Consider the following 22,372-nt stretch of genomic DNA (forward strand, 5'->3'; position numbering starts at 1 on the left):
AATTTAAAATTCGGGTGGTTTAGCCGCCAATATCCCAAAAGAAAATATTTTTAATTTTTTTTTAATTTTTTAAAATATTTATAATTATTTTTTAAAATTAATATTACGCGGGCCACTAAAAATTTACCACATGTACAAGTGTGTATACGTGAGCAGTCCATCGTGGCACTTAACTGTAATTTTTGGACAGAAGGGTACAGAGCAAAATAGAATGAGAGAGGTAGTTTTGCCTCCAAAAAATTAATTTTTGTGGTTAAATATTAAAATATTTAAAGTTTAGTTGGTTTAGTCGCCAAAATCCCTTTTAAAAAATATCACTAACCAATTGTTGTACCTATAAAAGATGCTAGACTTCACTAATGTCCAATAACAATACTTAATTTTTATAGCTAATGGTTTCAAACTTGTGAATAATTTTATATTAGGTGATTCAAGTATACAGTGTTGTACATCGGTCGGTTTGGGCGGTTTATCCTATATATTTTCTAACCCAATTTAAAGTTCGGGTTGCTAAAATTTAAATGCAACCCGCCCAAATTAAAAAAAAAAAAATATCTGTAAACCGACCAACGATTTGGGCAGTTTGATCGGGTTAACCCGCCCAAACCGGCCAAACTTTTTTTTTTTTTAGTTTCAAAGTCAAAATCAATAAAAATTAAAAAGATAAATTAAAAATATCACAATTGACTAAAGTATAACACAATATATGTGACTTTAATACTAACAATTAAGTATATAACTTTATATTATTATATATTTAATTATTTATGTTATATATAATAAAAACTAAAAAGTTAAAAAAGTAAAATTTAAAATCGAGTTGTTCGGTTTAATTGAGCGGGTTGGACCTATTTTCAAATCGTCCAATTAAGAAATTTTTTTTACAGCCCTAGTATACACTATTTTGGTAGTTCACACATGATTTTTAAGACCCCCTTTCCAAATTCTCACCGCCATTGAACCTCTTAACTTAACCCTCTCTCTCTCTCTCTAGCTTCTGCTCATTCAAGTTCGTTGTTTTTATCCTTTCCACCCTAGAAATAAAAGCTCTACTTTTGACCTGGAATACTCTTTCACTTTCGATTTTTATTAATAGGAAGATGTCAGAGAAGTTCTCGCCGACTCTACGGATTGGCGATTTGAGTGATTTCATAGCTCCGTCTCAGGCTTGTATTGTCTCTCTCAAGGGGTTCAAATCTTCCGCCGCGAATAAGTCTTCTGATATATCTGAGGTATTTAAAGGTTTCTCTCTTTATCAAATTCTTTTAGTAATAATATCTCCACTTACTACATCTACATGGGTTGGAATGGCTTTTGGGAATTAAGATTGATGTGCTATTTTTGTTTACTTTATTTTGTTGTAATTATACACATTTATTGGAATGAAGGTTTCGACTTCCAAAACCCAATTGAAAACAGACCCGGTAAAAATTTCGTTGAAGGATTGCTTAGCATGCAGGTGATTAATCTCATTCTCAGTTTTCTCTTTCAAAAGTCTTTCTTTAAGTTTAATTTTTTGAGTTATGAATAGCTAAATGAAAGATTATGGATGGTTAATTAGTTATATGAAAGTTTGGGTTTTTTTTTTTTTTTAAGAAAAAGTGAATTATCACATTTTGTTATTTTTGTAGTACTTAGGTTATTAAGGAATTTTGTACGTTGCTGATACAAGTCCCATGATCGAGCTTCAGTAAATTGTTTGAAATTTGTACCTATAGTTTCCCTGTACTGATGGTTTCATGTTCTTGGTTTTTTGATTTGCTATGCAGTGGTTGTGTCACATCAGCAGAGACAATTATGTTAGAGAAACAAAGTTTGGATGAGTTTCTTTCTAATATTGATAAAGGGAAGGTTATTATTATTTCCATATCTCCCCAGTCAAGAGCTTCACTTGCAGTTCATTTTGGTATTTCACCAATTCAGGTGAGGGCAATTTTTCCTTTTCTCGAGTTCGGTTAGCAAACTTTCATTCTTTGTTTTGCTTGATGTTAAGTTCAACTTAATGTTAATGTGTTATCACTTAATGTAAGACAATTTGTTAAAGCGTTCCTATTGTTATTCTTGTTTGATTTAGATACACAAATAAACTATTTAAACGTGAAAATGTGTTTAGCTGCAATAAGTCTAACACTGGAAACTTATTTTCGAAATTTCAGGTACTTAGGAAACTAACATCATTTTTTAAGTCATTGAGTGTAAAGGCAGTGTTTGATACAAGTTGCAGTAGAGATTTAACCCTGATTGAATCCTGCAAAGAATTCATCACAAGATACAAACTAAGCCAATCAGTTGACGAAAGATGTAAATCTTCCTTACCCATGATTTCATCTGCATGTCCAGGTATGGTTTGAAACCAGTAATTCTGGGCTCATCTTGTACTTTTAGTTTGTTTGTCATATTAGAGAGGGATAGGATAAACTTAAGAAATATTTTATAGCTCAAAATTTTTCACATACATTTCTTGCTTAAAAAACTTCTACAATTTTTTTATTGAAATTCTGCATCAATATTCTATTCTTCTGCAGGATGGATATGCTATGCTGAAAAACAGCTTGGATCATATATTCTGCCTTATATTTCTTCAGTGAAGAGTCCTCAGCAAACAATTGGAGCTATTGTAAAAAATCATCTATGCCAAAAAATGGGTCTTAGGTAATTTATCCTTTTTTTGACTCTTTGGTTGTAATTTACTAGAGAGCTTTATTTTGTCATATACTTGTGTGAATCATGCTTACAAGTATTTAATTTTCCAATCTTAATCCAATAGGCTGGATGAGATTTACCATGTAACTGTGATGCCATGTTATGATAAGAAGCTTGAGGCTTCTAGAGATGACTTTGTTTTTCAAGCCGAGTCTCAAGCCAAAAGCAACGAGGGTGAAGCTCTCATGGTTTCAGAGGTAGATTCGGTGCTGACATCTGGGGAAGTTCTAGAACTGATACAGGTCTGGCTGTCTTTCTTCTTGTTTTACATTTTTTCTGCTGTGACATTGTAAGATTTTAAAAATATGTTAACATGTTGTATTGACCTATTTTCTTACTGATCAACTTTTGTAGTTAAAAGGAGTGGACTTTAAAAACTTGGAAGATTCACCTCTTGACAACATGTAAGAATTAGAACTTGGCCTCTTTCACCTCCAAATACGCGCTTGAGTTCTTATTTAAAAGTTGATCATCTTCCTGCAGGCTGACAAATGTTAATGATGAAGGGCATATTTATGGTGTCCCTGGAAGCTCAGGAGGTTATGGAGAAACAATTTTTAGACGTGCTGCAAAGGTGTTGTTTGGGAAAACAATAGAAGGTCCTCTTGAATTCAAGACTATTAGAAATTCAGATTTCCAGGAAGTTACTATGGAAGTAAGTTAAGAAAGTTCAAGTTCATAATTGAAACCTATTACGTAATCTCTTAGGTTGTGATTGTGTGTATTGTTACATGGGCATGTGAAATGTTAAATGTGTATAGTCAAAGAAAAAGGCCATTAGAGGTTCTGGAGACCATTAATCAGTGGTTTTATAGGGTTTAGATGAACTTATTTGCTTTAGAATTTTGTTGATTTTCAACATTAGGGAAGTACCAATTGATGATCTAATATATTCATCCAGCTTTCCATATTGGCCGTTGCAATTCTTTTTGAAGTTCTTAGGGTGTACACTTGAATTTCTAATTTAGGCAACTCCTTGTTTACATCCATTATTGTTCTGCTCTTTAAACAGGTGGAGGGGAAAACAGTGTTAAAGTTTGCACTATGTTATGGTTTTCGGAACTTGCAAAATGTTGTAAGGAAAATCAAGACTGGAAAATGTGATTACCATTTCTTGGAGATTATGGCATGCCCTTCAGGTTTTTCTTCTTATTTTTTTTAACCATAGATGTAATTTACTTGTAATTATTAGTATACCTTCTCATTAGCATTTATCATTCTCAATATAAAGTTGAATTATTGTTAATCGAATATGATAAATAGGTTGCTTGAACGGTGGAGGCCAAATCAAGCCAAAGCCAGGGCAATCTGGGAAGGATCTGATTCAGTCCTTGGAAACTGCTTATATGGAAAATGTGAGCTCTAGTTGTACAGAGGTTCATTTGTGAATTTTCTGTATCTATTTATGCAATATTATGCTTAATCACTTTAGTATTTCTTTTGTCTCATCATCATAACACCAGAAACATCTGCCTTTGATTATTTATATATAATGCAGTACTTCAGTCACTCCTCTTTTTTTTTTTTTGCAAGGACTTTAGTCACTCCTTTAGATACTAGTTAAGTGAGAAATGATTCAATTGTGATCTGCAGAGTGTTCTGCATCTATTCTGGTGTGCACTTCTCAGTTTCTTCCTTGTTGCTTATAATGGCATTATCTATGTCATTTAACATCATACTAGTAACTCTTTACCTGCAAATTCTTATCCCAACTATAATGTCATTATAACTCTTCCTTGTTGCTTATAATGGCATTATTCGTATATCATTTAACATCATCGTAGTAACTCTTTACCTGCAAATCCTTATTCCCAACTATATCTGTGTACTGATTATTTGGTCTCTTATGTTTTACAGGTTCAGATAGCAGATCCTTTTGAAAACCCTCACATTAAAAGTTTATACAATGAGTGGCTTGAGCAACCTGGTTCAGAAAAAGCTAAGAAACACATGCACACCGAATATCACCCTTTGGTGAAAAGCATCACATCTCAGTTACACAATTGGTAAAAGTTTTGCTTTGCTTTCCTTACAAACCAAACCAATCCCCATTACGAGCAACATGGGGATTGCATTTATGGAATCCAGTTTTGATAGTCAAATCCTATACTTTGTTTCAGTTTTCACCACATGTATGTATATATTCCAACTTCATTAGATAGATAAAAAAAAAAGAACTGGAAAAAATACTCCACTTTATCCTTTGACAGAATTCAAATAAGCTTAAGTCTGTTCATGTATTGTGTTTTTTTGACCTCTCACTTCAGTTGAAGAGGTTAGGAAAGAAAGAATGGCGCCTAGTCTTTAGTATATTTATCGATTCTTTTTCTATGTAACTCAAGTAATGGAAATTTAAACGAGGTCGACCTGTGTTGGTATTTCTGCTTTCTGTTATTGATAAGTTGTATTTATTTGTGTAACACTTTGTTGCTTTTATAGTTTTATTCTCAATATTATTGACTTCTTTAAAACAGATTTAGAAGGGAATTTATTACATTTTGTTTTTTCTTAAAAAAAAGTTCATTAGAAATTATTTATAAAGTGAAAATGTACACAATAATGTATCATGAGCCTTTATATATAAAGGTACATATGTGTGTGATTGGTAAGCTCACAAATATTTTCAAACATTAATTATAAAAATATATTATAAAATAATGTAAATTATTATTGTTATTTTTTTAATAGATTTCAATGACGCAATAATATTAATCCAATTACCAATTATCAAAATCTTATTATGTGATTAAGGCTTGTAAGTTATGAGTGTAAGCATACATTTTACAGATAACTCGCACATGAACTGGTCTATATGGCCTCATGCAAGCTCTAAGAGCTTAAAATGACAAGCTCAAGACCACTCTCTTTCAATGGGTCTTTCAACATTCTAAATCTGATACCTCTTTATTCATTTTTGGCTTTAGACACTCACACCTAGTCTATGTTGATGAATTTTTCATCACAGATCCTAATAAAAAATTGATCCAAAAACACATTGATGATCTTAATTTCAATTTTGCTCTCAAAGATTTGAAAGCAGTCCACTACTTCATTGAGGTTGAGATTGTGAGAACTTTAATTGGAATGTACCGATGACAAACGAAATATGTCTCAAAGCTTCTTCCATCTAGAGGGTGTTAAGCCAAATAATAATCTTACAAGCTTAACTCACAAGCTTCAATTCACTGAAGGTGATCCTTTTGAAAATATTCACTTATTTCGAAGTATAATTTGGATTCTCAAGTATTTTACTATTACTAGACCTAATGTAGCTTTAATCATCAACAAATTGAGCCATTCATCCACACTCCTACTGTACATTGAGAAGCCACCAAGAGGCTGTTTCAGCACCTTAAAGGCACAATTTTTGAAAGCCTCTTACTCAAACCAGACAAGACAAGGCTATTAGAATGCAGATTGGGCTAATAACTCTGAAGATTGAAAATCAAGTAGTGGCTATGTCATGTTTTTAGGGAGAAACTTGGTCTCCTGGTCTACTAAGAAACAACCTGTAGTTGCACGCTCTAATACCAAAAGTGAGTTTCGTACTTTAGCCAATGCTGTGTCTGAAGTCAAATGGCTTGTCTCGTTGCTCACTGAGCTTTACCTCCAATATTGTGGGTGGACAATCAGGGGCAGCAACATTAGCTGCTAATCCGATCCTTTTGCAAGCATATCGAAATCGATATGCATTTTGTTCATCCTAGCAAACTCACTTCATGTTTTTTATGTGTGCCTTCTATTAACCAAATTGCGGATGTACTTACCGAGGTTTTACTTGTGAACCGATTCAATTACTTGAAACTTAAATTCAAAGTCGTCTCTACTTCCTTTCGTTTGAGGAGATAATAACTAATTCTTTATAAAGTTATTTTGTCAAGTGAATTGAATTAGTTAAAGTCCGTTTTGTAGCTTAAATTCCGTATGTGTCAGTTAGAGTGATAAGACCCGAGAACTCCAAACTCAAGATCACAATAAAACAGTAACAAAAAGCACAAACAGCAGCAATAATAGGAGTAGAACAGTAGCAAACAATAGAAAATGTAATTGAATGTATGAGAAACCCAATTACAAAGTATGGGAGCCCTTAGGCTCCTTTCATGCAAATAGAGATTTACTCAATACATTGCATATCCACCAATCCTCCTAAGTATTCTATATATACTATTGTAATCTCACTCAAACACTCCTCTTAATACAATGACCCAATTACCCTTTTATTTAATATATGTTAGAACACCACACTAATCCTAGGTCCTAACATTACCGGCCGCCCGAGTTTCACCTTGTCCTCAAGGTGATTGATGGCAACAAACGCTAACTCCACAGGTTGAGTCTCAGTTGACAGGTTCCAAACGAAAGGATCGTGTGAGTGAATTCCATTGGCTGGTCTAAACAACAGTCACCATCCGGCAATTCGACCTCTATCATAAAACCAGTTCAGCAACGTCCCCTGTTGAGATATGGTAATCCCAGGTTGGCAACTCGAAAAAACTCGCACCAAATTCTGCCTTCTTCCTCGATCAAAAATCCAAAACTGCCCAGTTTTCTTTTTAACAATCTTGATCGAGCAAAACTCCAGAGCACTTACTTTTCTTACCCATGTACAGTAAGACAATTGAATGTGAACCCCATTAACAGAAAGAGGTAATGCTCTTTTACCACAATAAATTCTGAACAATGAAGAAAGAGAGAGAAGATAAGGATCCTTACAATTGTGGCAACCATAGAAAGAATATGTAAACCTTGGTTTTCCTTTGTCAAATATAATGACTTCTGCATCCCTCCAAAGAGTTACCTCCAAGTGCCCTTTCTTATCTTCTGCTTCCCAATAATTTTTAGAGGGATAAATTTTTGAGCAGATCATCCAAAGCTTTTGAAATAACATGTTGCAGAAATTAAGTTGGTCTCCATCACCAAGAATTATTGTATCATTTTCATCCAATATTGCATGTGCAACATCTGTGAAATGTACACGTGTGGAGCACAAACTTGCCATCATACTATACACAACCCAAGTCATCACAGCTGGCTTTCTTACCAAATTACACTTGTAATTCTCAATTTTGTCAAGTGAAATTACTTTTTTTGGTTGCAGATTTATCACCAAATGTCCACGATAGTGGATGATTGTTGGGTTTTATGCCCTAAATAAAACTCATTTCAATACAATCAGATTTACTTATTAATATAGATCAGAAATAACATTTAATGTTGCATGGTTCACATGATTTATTTTATGATTATATGTACATAATGTATAAATTCATCTGAAACCCTTTTCACATACTTGATCCTGTTTATTGTGCCGTCAACACATTGGAAAGTAAACATGACTATGTGAATAAAGTTTCCTAGATTTATCAGACACAGGGTTTTACTGATATGATAATCTACAACAGAGTTTACTTGCATTTGGAGAAGTGCTATATTCTTTCCAGAGCATTGGTTAAAGTAAAGCTCAGGTTGGATGCATGGAGTATGCATCGGAAGGGACCGATATTGAACTTTGACTTAGATTTATTAAACTTACCGTAATATCTATTCAAGTCAATATCGCCTAGTTGATCCTAGATCAAATGATCTTAATCCTGTTATGATTAGGCTCAATCTTGAAAGGCTATTCGTGTTCTTTGATTTGTTAGTTAAGCCTACTTTTAGGTCAGGGTGATACGTACATTTTGGGAACACGGTAGTGCAATTGGGTGGGAGCGCTAGCATAAACATGGAATCTATAGCTTCTATCTGGCGAATAGTAAGCAAAGGATGATCTCCTTCGAGCTTGACCAAACGAACATAAATGGTGGAGTACTCATTTCACATAAGCTGAAATATCATTTATACGGGGTCAAGTGTTTTAAGGAATAAATACATTGTAGGGTGTAACGGTAATCTAATCCCTTTACAGTGTAGATCATTCATATAGAGGATCATTGATCACATTAGGATTATAACAATGGATAACTAATGATGTGTCTATATGGTGGAACATATAGAGCATTCTATATACTGAGAGTGCAATTCTAAGTTCTATGCGTGGATTCAACGAAGAATTAATAAGTTTGTGAATTTTAGTGCTAAATTCTTGATCTACTTATTGGAAGCTCGGTTATATAGACCCATGGTCCCCCCACTAGTTGAGATAATATTGCTTGTAAGACTCATGTAATTGGTTTTGATTAATCAATTATAATTCTCAAATTAGACTATGTCTATTTGTGAATTTTTCACTAAGTAAGGGTGAAATTGTAAAGAAAGAGTTTTATAGGGGCATATTTGTTAATTATGATACTTTGTATGGTTCAATTAATAAATATGATAAATGACAATATTATTTAATAATTATTTATAGTTATTAAATAGTAAGAATTGACATTTAAATGGTTGAATTAGAAAATTGGCGTTTTTGAGAAAATCAGATGCAGAAAAGATAAAACTGCAAAATTGCAAAAAGTGAGGCCCAAATCCACTTGTATAGGGCCAGCCACTTTTGTAGGAAATTTAAACTGATTTTTTCATTATTTTAATGCCAAATAATTCAAACCTAACCCTAGTGGAATGCTATAAATAGATAGTGAGGCTTCAGGAAATTTACACTAAAATTTCTACACTTCTGATTCAGAAAAAAACTGAGCATTTCTCTCTCCCTATCTTTAGCTGCCACTTCTTCTTTCTCTTCCCTCTTGAATTTCGAAATTCTTAGTGTATGAGTAGTGCCCACACACAGCAAGTGATACCTCAATCATAGTGAGGAAGATCGTGAAGAAAGACTTTCAGCAAGAAGGAGGTTTCAGCATCAAAGATTCAGAGAAAGAGATCCAAGTTCAGATATTGATAATGCTCTGCTACAGAAAGGAATCAAGGGCTAGATATCTGAACGGAAGGAGTCATTTAATTCCGCTGCACCCAATGTAAGGTTTCTTAAACTTTATATGTGTTTATTTCATCGTTTTAGAAAGTTCATATTTAGGATGTTAATAAACATACTTGTGAGTAGATCTAAGATCCTAGTAAAATAATTTCCAACAATGATACCATTTGCAATAGTTTGGTTATGTGAATTAGACCTATGGGTGTGGGCCTCAGCTAGAGTAAGTGACATTAAAGGAAATTGGACTGGGCCTGGATCCCATGTCTTGGGCTCATGCCATTCTTTATCTGAATGGGCCACCTCAAAAATACCCAGGGATAGAACACGATTTAGAGATGAGCTATGTACGGGAATCCATGAGTCTCGTTCCTTGGCCATCTTCTCAGGCGGCGACTCCCGCTGCTGATTCTTCTCCGGCTCCGTTTTCAGCGACGTTTTCTTCTTTGGCCATTTGTCTTCTTCTCCTCCAACATTCCTGTTCATCTCCGGCGCCGTTCCCAACAAATCCTTCTGCTCAAGCAACGCCACGAGCAGATGCTTCTCCTCAGGTGCTATCCCCAACGATTTGTTCTTCTCTAATGTCGTTCGTTGTCGAGGTGCGATCGAACCCCATGGAACAACTTCCAGATCCGACTGCGACACCGTAGATGATTTTTCGTCAATCTCCACAGCTCCAAATATCTCAAGCGACGCTGCCAGTGGAGCCTGAGTTTTCGGAGATTCTATCAACGGAAGCACACTCAGATCCCGCGAGAGGAACCCACCTCGATTTTCTTTCTCCAGCAATGTTGCCTGCTGTGGGTTCTTCTCCATTGAAAATTTCATTTCAGAGTCTTGGTAACTCAATACTGACTTTGTTTGCTGATCTACTGAGATCTCAACTTTTTTCTTTGAGAGTTCCTCAACAACAATCGATGGTTCCGCTTGAACAGATTTCACATCATTTTTAACCTCAATATCCATGGAACTCTCCGATTGTAGATCCTCCGCATCATTAGCAACATTCATCACTTCCAACACACGTGAATTCCCCTCTGTCGCTTCAGGAAACGGTGGTGCTACTCCCTGTAGACGCTGGCTGTAGGTTTGAGAACCAGTGACAGTTTCTCTGAGGCTGTCGAGTCTAGCGAACGCTCGTTTGTGTTCTCTTATTGCCATGTCCATCTCTTCATCGCTTTTAACATCCTTCTCTTCATTAATCTTAGCCTCAATATCCTTTAGGAGCTCTGATTTCATAAAGCCATGATCGTATACTGAACCTTCCTGTGTGGATTGGGAACGGAATCTACGAAGCAGTAGGGATTTCAGCTCATGCCACGATTGAAAAGGATGCCTGCGATTTTCCCAGCAGAACCAACTCCGAGCTTCTCCTCCGAGACAATGAATTGCAGCGTCTAATTCTTTTGCTGGTGTCAACTGCTGCAAACTGAAGTGCCATTCAGCTATGTACGCCCATTCATCGGGGTCATCTCCGACGTCGAACAACGACAATTCAATTTTTGAGGCTCGAAACTCAAATCGAAGCTTCGCGACATCCATGATTCTTCTGTTGAACTCCCCTCGACTGATCACCATAGATTCGAGTTTATCACCGATTCTGTTTCTCGCAGTTTCCAATCTGTCCAATGCCGCCTCCATCGACTTCAGCTTAGATAATGTCGAATCCAATCCATCCACTCTTGATTCCATTGTTGTAGTCACCGACAATCACCAAGAACTTCCGCTCTGATACCAATTGATAAGACCCGAGATCTCCAAACTCAAGATCACAATAAAACAGTAACAAAAAGCACAAACAGCAGCAATAATAGGAGTAGAACAGTAGCAAACAATAGGAAATGTATATTGAATGTATGAGAAACCCAATTATAAAGTATGGGAGCCCTTAGGCTCCTTTTATGCAAATAGAGATTTACTCAATACATTGCATATCCACCAATCCTCCTAAGTATTCTATATATACTATTGTAATCTCACTCAAACACTCCTCTTAATACAATGACCTAATTACCCTTTTATTTAATATATGTTAGAACACCACACTAATGCTAGATCCTAACATAGAGTTTAGCTTTCTTTTCCTCTTGGTTTGTAACCACCTGTAATAGCTTACTCTTGTATTGTTTTCAAGCCTATAGATAAATGTTTTGATTAAGCATTTTACAGCATAATTCATTGATGTTTTTTAAGACACTTTAAAAGAAGAATCCTTCCGTACGAGTCGGATGGGCTCCGTCTAGATGGGGCTATCCGAGAGTTTCCTACTAAGAAGCTTTTGCCTTGAATGAGATATCCTCAGGCAGATGACACCTTATGCACAGCATACCATCCAACCTTATTGATTAGTATAGCCATATCCTTTCGCACAAACGTTTACAAAATCGTCACAAACTTTAATCTTTATTTTTGTAATTAATTGTAAATTTGTTTTAGAAAACCGTGAAAAAAAATGGTTTTTTTTTTCTTACCCTTGGCATGAATTGTGATTCCTATGATCAATAGGTTGTATTTTGGACTTCTTTCAATAAATAAATAAATAATATTGTATTTTGGAGTGAGCATAAATTATTCTTTTTCGAACATTTTAGGTAAATTAAAAGAACGCTGGTAGGAATCACCTCCCAGAAATCCAAAAAGCCATAGCGAAAGCATGAGCAGGGACATTGTCTTTCCTAGGAGGAGGGTATAGGGTTATAATAATGGAGGAAGGTTGGGCCGCTGTTTTGTAAAGTTTCCTTACGATGATATTATTGCAGAGGCAGCAGAGGTTGAGGTTTTGCCATTTACAACCCATTTTCTCTTTCGGACCTTTGAATTCTTTAACACAAAGGAGATGGAAAAAGGCAGTAGATTCTGCGCAAACCCGCTTAGAACAAGACAGAACAAGAGACACCCAGCTGGACAAAGTTGCCACCCAAATCAGAAAGCTCAACGTCATCCTCAAGCTCCACCATCTCATCACGCAGCGGAAGCGTGGTCCTTTTGTGTCCGTACAGATTATGTCTCGATGGAGGCATCTTGTGGGGATCAACGTTGGGATTGGGGAGTTTCTTCATAAGGTCCCCCATGTGTTCGACGTATTTACTCACCCGGTTTGGCGAAACTTGTGCTGCAAATTTACTCATAAAATGCTTAATTTGGTAAATGAGGAGGAAAATGTTGTGAGAAAAGGGGAAATGGAGGCTGTACGTCGTGTGAAAAAGCTTTTGATGATGTCTGTGAGTGGAAAATTGCGTCTTCATGCTTTGAGATTGGTTAGGAGAGAATTGGGTTTGCCTGAAGATTTCAGGGAATCAATCCTTTCTAAATACTCAAAAGAGTTCAAACTGGTTGACTTGGAGGTTGTCCAATTAGTTGGTGATGTAGATGAAGAGTTGGGTTTGGCTGAAATTGAGAAATGGAGAGAGAAAGAGTATAGAGAGAAGTGGTTGAGTGAGTTTGAGACAAAGTATGCCTTCCCCATCAATTTCCCTACAGGATATAAGATTGAGAGTGGCTATAGAGACAGGTTGAAGAATTGGCAAAGGCTTCCTTTTGTGAAGCCTTACGAGACGAAAGAAGTGGTTAGAATCCGCTCTTGTGGTGGCATTGAGCGGTATGAGAAAAGAGCCGTTGGTATTCTTCACGAGTTCTTGTGTCTGACAGTGGAGAAAATGGTTGAGGTTGAAAGATTAGCACATTTTCAAAGGGATTTCTCTTTGGGTGTTAATGTCCGGGAACTGCTTTTAAAGCACCCTGGAATATTCTACATATCAACCAAAGGGAATGGACAAAGAGTTTTTCTTAGAGAAGCATATAGTAAGGGGTGTTTGATTGAACCCAATCCAATCTATGTTGCTCGCAGAAACATATTGCACCTTATATTGGTAGGTTTTCGCTATACAAGAGAACTGAGAGCTCCTGATGTTAGGGTGAACAATGACAAGGAAGTATGTGAAGTAAAGAGTGATGCTAAAGGAGATGAAGATTGGATTGTACCAATGTTAGAGAGATTAAATCATGGGAATACCAATGTTATAGACTAAGAAGGCCTTGCAGAACTGTTGGATTAAGATTCGTATGGAGTTGATACTAATGCAAAGAATGAAAATAACAATTATGTACAAGACAGGAGATAAAAATTTGAGAGTTGATAATTCTGGTTGAAGTTTGTTGTTTGTTTCAACAGCGATATTCCTAGTGGAAATAATTTGAACTAATGATGTATAGTTGCTAAGAGAGACATTTTCGGAAAATATGGCCTGAGAAAACATAAATGGTAAGAAACCTCAATAAACTACGTCATATTCCGCTGTTTTGATACGATTTCTTTACGTTGTAAGTATTTAATTTGCCAATCTAAATCCAATAGGCTGGATGAGATTTATCATGTAACTGTGATGCTACGATAAGAAGCTGAGGCTTCTAGAGATGACTTTGTTTTTCAAGCTGAGTCTCAAGCCAAAACTAATGAGGGTGAAGCTCTCATGATTTCAGAGGTAGATTCAGTGCTGCCATCTGGGGAAGTTCTAGAATTGGTACAGGTCTTGCTCTGTCTTTCTTTCTTTCTTTCTTTTTTTTTTTTTTTTTTTTTTTACATTTTTTCTTCTGTGACATTGTAAGATAATAAAATATGTTGACATGTATTGACCTAGACACCTAGTCTTTTACGGCCAACTTTTGCAGTTAAAAGGGGTGGACTATAAAAACTTGGAAGATTCACTTGTTGACAACATGTAAGAATTAGAATTTGGCCACTTTCATCTCCTACTATGTGCTTGAGTTCTGTCTCTGGCTGACAAATGTTACTGAGGAAGGGCATATTATTTTTAGACATGCTGCAAAGGTTTTGTAGGGAAAACAATAGAAGGTCCTCTTGAATTCAAGACTAAGAAATTTAGATTTCCAGCAAGTTATCATGGAAGTAAGTTAAAAATGTTCTAGTTCATAATTGAAAATCTGTTATGTAGTCTTTTAGGTTGTATTTTTATGATTATGGCCCATAGTCATATTCTTACTATATTTATCAATTATCTTTCTATGTAATTAAGTACTGGAAATTGAAACGAGTGTTAGTGTTGGTATTTCTGCTTTGTTTGTTATTAATATAAGCTGTAATTGTGTAACCAGTTGTTGCTTTTATAGTTTTATTTTCAATATTATCGACTTCTTTAAAACAGATTTAAAAGGGAGCTTATTACAACTTTGTTAAGGAAGTTTATTAGATATTATTAATAAACAATGGCGTGTGATGTGTTTGAAACCATATATATATATAGTAATTTGATGATGCTAACTGACAAATAGTTTACGAGGGACAAATCCTCACATCAAATCAAATGGCTCCAGCCATGTAATGTAAACAAGTCTATGAAATTATGAACCATATATAAATGGATATGCCCAGGACATACGAAAGCTTGGTAGGACATATACAACAGATCAGGCTGTCAAGAAAGAAAAAGAAATTACCATATCCATAATCAACTTTGTTAGTAATAACATTCAACATAGATTTCACTAAAAGAGTGGAAACCAAAAAAGGAACAAGTGGTTTCTATGGCTGCAAAGGGGTCTTCAATGACATGTAGTTTGTCAGCAGAGCATAATGAGTTTCAAATCAGCAGCTGGGTCTTCACATCTTCATGTGCATGTTCAATGAGAGGATAAAATGGTTTTATTGCTTGGCAACATTGATCTTTACTGCAACCGGCTCTGAGCAATATGGACAATTTCCAAACAGAACATTAAATGACCTGCAATGCAAGTTACAAACAATAATTTTAAGCCAAGTAGTCAAAAGGTCAGCTCGAGTTGGTGACTATAGTATTTGAGATGACATAAATAATCACATGTGATAGAAAATTATTCAGAATCCCTTGGACATTCTCCGAAGAGTAGGAGTGTTCATTAAACCGCTCAAACTGCCCGCACTGCAAAAAAAAATGTCGTTTGAAATTCTTTGCGGTGCGGTCACGGTTTGAATTTTTTCTAAATTGCGTGTTGCGATTTGCGGTTTTGAATTGTTAATATGCGGTTCAAACTGCACCGCACATTATAAAAATACTAATTTTTATATTTATTTAGGTCCAATATGTGAATGTTCAGCCCAAAGCCCACTAATTATTGTATTGTTGAAACTTTGATTTTTTTTCATATTTATTTTAACTTGATGATATTTTTGACAAGTGTTGCTCAAGTTTTGTTGTATTTGTGATGATTTAATTATTTGGTGTCCAAACCGCAAAAACTGCACCGCACCATTTTTTGCGGTGCCGTTTCTACGGTTTTTTAGTTTCACAGTGAGGGTGTGGTTTGGAAAATTGAAAAAACCGCATGTACGGGTTGGTTTGAAAAAATAATCATCCGCACCGCGAACATCCCTATAATGCAATGGAGAAGAAAGAAAATTTGTAGGAGTTTTGGCCTCATAGTAGAAGAAAACACATCTTATTATAAATGGACATGAAGGGGTGGGTTATGTACAAGGACTAGTTTCGACATCTTTTTGGCTTTTTGTGATAAACTGGCATGAAGTTGAGAGGATCAGCTTTTCACACATCCCTCCACCTACTCGCCCACCCTATCCCTAATTATCCGAAATGAAAGATAAAGAAACCAGTACACATACCCCGTGTACAGAAGGAAAAAAGAGTTGAAATTTCAAAATGGATTTGTCCAATAGTACCAAGTTAACAGTCATTTTTAAAGACTAGCTACCTCGTGACATCAAAATGGATAAAATTTGAGAGGACCTTCTGACATTGGTACAATAATAAAATGGAGTTGGAGGAAAGATATCTCAACTTACTGTCTTGTTGTGGTGATTGAGCGCAACCAGTCACCAAGACAAATACTATGAAAAGCCTTGTGGCAACTGATATTCTCGCACATGTAGTCGGTTCCACTCCCACTTTTATCTCCAAGCTCATCATCTACATAACCAATTAAAAATCAATAGAATACCTTAATATGTAAACACTGACTGTCTGTCTTCGTAACATTACCAAATGGAAGGCATTGAGCATAGCAAATTCCACATTCAACTTGTTGGTCATTCTTCTGGGAAACTGGGGAACTTGGCAGTTGAGTCTCCAAAAGGCATGTTAGATTCTCAACAAAAGAGCTATCCTTCTTCCTGTGCAATTAAACAGAGTTCACTTACTTTAACATTCAAAAGCTATGGAACTGTTGTATTATCAAAATTAATTGTAAATATTTTGGTCCCTTTCTTCAAACATATAATAAGTTCTACAACATTATGATAGGTCCTAATCTGATCGTAACAGTTGGAGTGACAGTAGAGTAACAAAAGAGAGGAAATGAGACAGAGATGAGAGTAGCTGAATGATTCTTTTTATTGATTAGGTAAATCTCAGGTACAAGTGTGAAGGTAGTTTGGCCAAGATACAAAGTCTCTAGGTTCCTATAGCCGAATACACCCTCTACAATCTCATAGGATTGTTATTTATACTCCAAGTGATCCAGCTGAAATATAACAAACTATCCTAATACAAAAAACTAATTAATACTTAGGCTTTCTGTTTTGCCTAGTATATGTTATAGTTGTTGGGGGGCCTATTATAGTACTCCAAATTACAGTAATTATATACTGAGAAGAGCCAACCTTTAAGATGAAGGTTGTCATCATATTGCCTTACACTGAACGAATCATCATCATTATCTGAGTTAATCAAACAAGTTCTGAACAAGAGGATGTTTCTCCTTAAGTTCGAAATGGAGCTATTGTCAAGTAATAAGACTACACTTATTTGTGTCATACACATATTGAAGTCAAAACTCAGATCCATATTCAAGGAAATTGCATAGTCATACCACTGTTTTCTATTTCTTTGCCAATTCATTCTCATCATGTCGACATGTTGACCTGAACCTACAAAACGAATCCTAACCCAACTTAAAATATTCATACTATACATACAAAATGAAAAGTTTGTGGAAATAATGATTCCGGTTACTAATTTGCTCTGAAATCTCACTCTGGTAAAGATCTAGGATCCATGACATTAATAGACAAGATAATGAAGCAATCATTCCCTGAAAATGTTTCAAACAATATTTGTTATTTTCAATTGATGAGAAATACCAATTATTAACACTTGAGCTATAAACCAGATAAGTCACCTATATTGATTGAACGAGAGGACATTGCCAAGGATGACATCTTATGGTCAACCCAAAGTGCTTTATCAATATCCTCCAAAGTAGACCAAAATTCCTGGAGCTTCTCCAAGTGCTTAACAAAAATAATTAAAATCCATCAACAGACTAATACAGATCATCCTTATAGCCAGAAGCATGTAATAACACAACTTATGAAACTATATCAAAAATTACAAGCCTGCAACTTATACCTCCTGAAACTGCTGCACCACATTTTTCAACCTTGAGTGTGTTGACCATTCTAAATCGAAAATATAAGGCACATCCTGAGAAAGAATCCTTTTTAATTCAACACCAGAAGAAAAATTTAATTTTTAAAGAGACATCATCAAACTTAAAAAAGTCATACTGCTGAAATGGAGGGTGGGCATTTGGGGTAGGTTGTGTCCAATTGTATTTCAAGGAAATGTACTCTGCCCTTCTTATCTCTGGTTGTAGAAAGCACAGAGTCCAAAGATGTGAGTAAGACAGTACACCAATGTAATAAGTTAGAAATTGGCAGCTAAAACAAGGGACAAATGAGAATAGTAAACAAGGAAAATACATTTACAAACAACACCACTTTTGTTAGAAACAAATGGTCTTGAAGGTACTATGGGTTTTAGACTTCTAGATAAGTAAAAATTGTCATAACCGTGTTGTTTCTTAGAAGTTTAGATCATGACCGGTAATATAATTGTGATAACTTGATCATTAATCATATGTTTTCAACAGATCAATAAGAATCATCTTAAAATTTTATATCATATTTATGGAGAATACATAGTTTTTCTCCCACACTCTTAGTTGGGAAGATATGGAGAAAATGAAGTTGGGATCCTTTTATCCCAAAATGGAGGACACTACTAGGTGAATGGAACAAAAAAGAGTAAACATCTTACAAAATGCGAAGGCTAAGAAATGTTAGGTCACCACCCAATCTCCCTAGATGTTCCCATCCAATCTCTTCTATCTGCATATATATCATCAAGTGAGAAAACAAGTTACTAAGACACTCTATGCCAGAAAGATAATTAAGGAAGTGCTTTTGATACAGTGATAATTGAAAGTTCAGTGTATTAAGAAATTGAGTAGGAAAGATAAAGACTGGTTGGAAGCTTTACATAAAGCTTTGTAACTTTGGTTGTAACAGTTTTGTGAAGCAATATACAGACTCTAATTTACCAAAAAAATAGTTCATAGTGTAATAAAGATATACGTAGAGAACATGAAAGCAAGAGTTGTTTGACATATACACATATACCAAACTTAATGACTTCCAAAACCAAAGAATTTACAATTGCACACGCTCTCCTAATGAGATGACTTTATTTATGCATCGAAAAATAGAAAACAATTAATGAACATATGCAGTTTGTAATATGAAATACAAAACCAATGACCAATAAAACATAATCCATAAAACATTTATCTCTTTCAATGAAGATTAAGCACAAAATATTGAAGAATTTTAAGTAGACTGCAGAAAGATGCAATGAATTGATGCTTAGTTGAACAAATATATCATCACAGATTCACAGCCAATGGGAGTCAATGAGAGAAAGTAGAAGTGTTTAGAATGAATAAAGCTCAATGTAAAGGATTAGATTAGAGCAAATCTGTAATTCTATTCCAGCCCCATGCTGTACAAATATGGTTACACAATCTAATCTCTAGACTAACAAACTATAACATTAGTAAGTATAACAGCAGAACTTAACAAACTTTACACAAAGAAGCAGTTATGTACATGTGTAATCAAGTAGGTTGGGTAGGCATATCCATAAGAATATAAATAAATTTTACATGAATACAAGTTTTCAAGAAAACTGATGCATATATAATTTAAAGGGTCACCATGACAATGAATATTCAACAAACCTCCGAGTACACTAAGCGATGAAATCTAGTTGATGTGCACAACTCTTCACTTCTAGTCTGCTCACCACATTCCTGTGCAATCATTAATGTTGTTCAATACGTACATACATCATAGTATCACACGATAAACCAAGACACACACACAAGGGAAGACATGAATATATATATATATATACACATTTGTTAAAATGTTCAGAGAATCTCCTAGTCAGCCCACATCTTCTTGCTTAGGTAAAATCATTACCTTTGGTTAAACATAAGACTACAATTTTGAAGATGAATTCAACTAAACTTAACAGAAGCACCTCAGTAACTATTATTTTATTTTTTTTATTATTTTCCCTTGAAAAGCTTAAAACAGTTAGTAGTAACCTGCCATTTTTTCAAACCTTCCAGAGTTTTTAAAGTATGGAAATATATTATATCTCTGCTATTACAAGAAATGTTAAATTTTCTCTGTGCACGTATCATTACTCATAAATTTATGTAAATATATATTACATATAAAAAAATCCCCTATACCCCACGTCTACAAAAGAGAAATAAGATCACTACAAAGCAGTATTTACTATTTTGCAAGAAAAACGTATTATTTGATTCGAGTAGTTCTCGTGTGGGAATTTGTCAAACAGGTGGTGAGCATGATGATAAATCGAGCAAAAGCAGAATAACAAAAACTGAATAATCAATATGGGGAAGCAAATTAGCAAAGAGGAGAAAATACCATTGGGATTGGATACAGTAAATGAAATGACTGTCACCAGTTTGTACTCTAGTGTCTCCTTGCTGCCTTTCAGTAATATTTTCTTCTTCCATTCAATTGATTTTTTTTTTTTTTGGAGATAACCATTCAATTGATTTTTAAATCAAATGATTTTGTTTTTTTTTTTTTGTTTTTTTGTTTTTTTTCTTTTTGCCAAGGATTATAAAAAAAAAAATTGAGGCTTGGCTTCTTTTCCTTCCCTTTTAATCAAATCATATATTATTTTGGGAAAAAAACAAAAAAATACAAAAAAGGAAAAAAAATTACAAAAATACTTTGGGCCGGCCCATTAAACATTTATACAGTCCACATACAAATATTTACAAAAATACCACATGCACTAAGCCTTCAGCTGTACAGAGCGAATCATGAAGATGAAAATACGCGCTCGTTTCAAAACCGCAAAACAACCAAAATGAAACCAAAACGAGAAAAATACAACTATTAATTCTGGCAAAATCAATTAGAAAAGAATACCTGCAATGATCTAAACTGAAAATGACGAAAAAAAAATCAGAAAAACTGTGAAGAAACTGAAATTACACATTTGTTTTCTATTTTATTCGATCAAAATAACTCCCCCTAATATCGAAATCTATATTCATGAAATGTAGATCTGTAACAAACAGATCTGGAGCTCCCACTAAATCCAAAACAATGTATGATGTGAAAAATTTAAAAAAAAACCTCATGAATAATACATCTACGTTATATACAGTTGCATTTTGATTTATTTTTTGTTTTGGTTGCCTTATAGTTGCATTATCGTTTTATGATAGTTTATATATTATGCAAGAATTTAATTTGATGGGGACTAAGAAATAGTAGTTATACATAGTAAGTTTTGTGCAAATAGTTGCATATTAATTTTATAGTGAAATAACATATGCCAGTAGCAAAACTATAATAAAACTACAAAACAACTGTATGCAAGTGCAAATAGTTGTCTTATAGTTGCATTATCGTTTTATGATAGTTTATATATTATGCAAGAATTTAATTTGATGGGGACTAAGAAATAGTAGTTATACATAGTAAGTTTTGTGCAAATAGTTGCATATTAATTTTATAGTGAAATAACATATGCAAGTAGCAAAACTATAACAAAACTACAAAACAACTGTATGCAAGTGCAAATAGTTGTCTTATAGTTGCATTATCGTTTTATGATAGTTTATATATTATGCAAGAATTTAATTTGATGGGGACTAAGAAATAGTAGTTATACATAGTAAGTTTTGTGCAAATAGTTGCATATTAATTTTATAGTGAAATAACATATGCAAGTAGCAAAACTATAATAAAACTACAAAACAACTGTATACAAACTAAAATACAGTAAAAACTCTTTGAACATCAACATCCATGATAAATCTCATTGTTACCCATTGATGATATAAAAATGGACAGGAAACAACTAGATAAAAAACATATTAAAAAAATACATATAGAAGGTGTAAAATTTCAAATATGGGAGAAAACCAAAAAGAAACCGAAAACAAACCTCGGTTCGAACATCAGCAGCAACATTAGCTTTTTTCCCAGAAACGTTGACAATGAAATCTCTGCATTATTTGTTGAGTAAACATACATAAGAAGCACAATGATTTCTATACTCTTTCTGGCTTTATTCTCTACACAGTCGCTCCATATGTTATCAAGGTCCGTTTCTTCGTAAGAATATATAAGAAACTAGCTTTACAATTAAAAATTAAAAAAAAAAGAAAAGAAGAATTGTTATGTAAAAAAATTTAAAATTAAAAACTGAAATAAAATTAAAAAATTAAAAATTAAAAACTGAAATAAAATTAAAAATAAAAAGAAAAGAAGAAAAAAAGAGAGTGAAATGATGGATTGATTGATAGAAGTCAATCCTAGACCTAAGCAACAATATATAAGAAACTAGCTTTACAATTAAAAATTAAAAATAAAAAAAAAAGAAGAATTGTTATAGAAAAAAAAAATTAAAAATTAAAAACTGAAAATAAAATTAAAAATAAAAAATTAAAAAC

General features: G+C 34.2%; 3 protein-coding genes across 5 annotated transcripts; 2 read left to right on the forward strand and 1 right to left on the reverse strand.

Moving 5' to 3' along the window:
* Positions 1–886: 886 nt before the first annotated feature.
* On the forward strand, positions 887–5,125 carry LOC115712219 (protein NAR1). Its single transcript, XM_030640476.2, has 11 exons — positions 887–1,232; positions 1,389–1,459; positions 1,770–1,923; positions 2,157–2,340; positions 2,526–2,652; positions 2,768–2,945; positions 3,058–3,107; positions 3,187–3,358; positions 3,716–3,842; positions 3,967–4,058; positions 4,561–5,125. Exons 1-11 carry the CDS (start codon positions 1,101–1,103, stop codon positions 4,711–4,713), a joined length of 1,440 nt encoding a protein of 479 aa, XP_030496336.2. The 5' UTR covers positions 887–1,100; the 3' UTR covers positions 4,714–5,125.
* Positions 5,126–11,665: 6,540 nt separating this feature from the next.
* On the forward strand, positions 11,666–14,641 carry LOC115712224 (protein ROOT PRIMORDIUM DEFECTIVE 1). Of its 2 annotated transcripts, none has more exons than XM_030640481.2 (3): positions 11,666–13,832; positions 13,926–14,097; positions 14,240–14,641. In XM_030640481.2, the coding sequence occupies exon 1, from the start codon at positions 12,316–12,318 to the stop codon at positions 13,597–13,599; it is 1,284 nt and encodes a 427-aa protein (XP_030496341.2). In that variant the 5' UTR covers positions 11,666–12,315; the 3' UTR covers positions 13,600–13,832; positions 13,926–14,097; positions 14,240–14,641. The 2 variants fall into 2 exon arrangements, with proteins under 2 accessions (XP_030496341.2, XP_030496343.2); XM_030640483.2 differs by having other exon boundaries at positions 13,926–14,091.
* Positions 14,642–14,860: 219 nt separating this feature from the next.
* LOC115712235 (uncharacterized) lies at positions 14,861–20,519 on the reverse strand. 2 transcript variants are annotated; one of them, XM_030640498.2, is made up of 11 exons: positions 20,322–20,481; positions 19,598–19,669; positions 18,619–18,689; positions 18,087–18,165; positions 17,929–18,003; positions 17,699–17,810; positions 17,554–17,611; positions 17,390–17,461; positions 16,561–16,691; positions 16,365–16,488; positions 14,861–15,309 (listed from the first exon to the last, which is right to left on the reverse strand). In XM_030640498.2, exons 1-11 carry the CDS (start codon positions 20,322–20,324, stop codon positions 15,231–15,233), a joined length of 876 nt encoding a protein of 291 aa, XP_030496358.2. In that variant the 5' UTR covers positions 20,325–20,481; the 3' UTR covers positions 14,861–15,230. The 2 variants fall into 2 exon arrangements, with proteins under 2 accessions (XP_030496358.2, XP_060970384.1); XM_061114401.1 differs by lacking the exon at positions 17,390–17,461 and having other exon boundaries at positions 20,322–20,519.
* Positions 20,520–22,372: the final 1,853 nt, after the last annotated feature.

Source organism: Cannabis sativa, chromosome 4, assembly GCF_029168945.1.
Source record: "Cannabis sativa cultivar Pink pepper isolate KNU-18-1 chromosome 4, ASM2916894v1, whole genome shotgun sequence".
NCBI lineage: Eukaryota > Viridiplantae > Streptophyta > Magnoliopsida > Rosales > Cannabaceae > Cannabis > Cannabis sativa.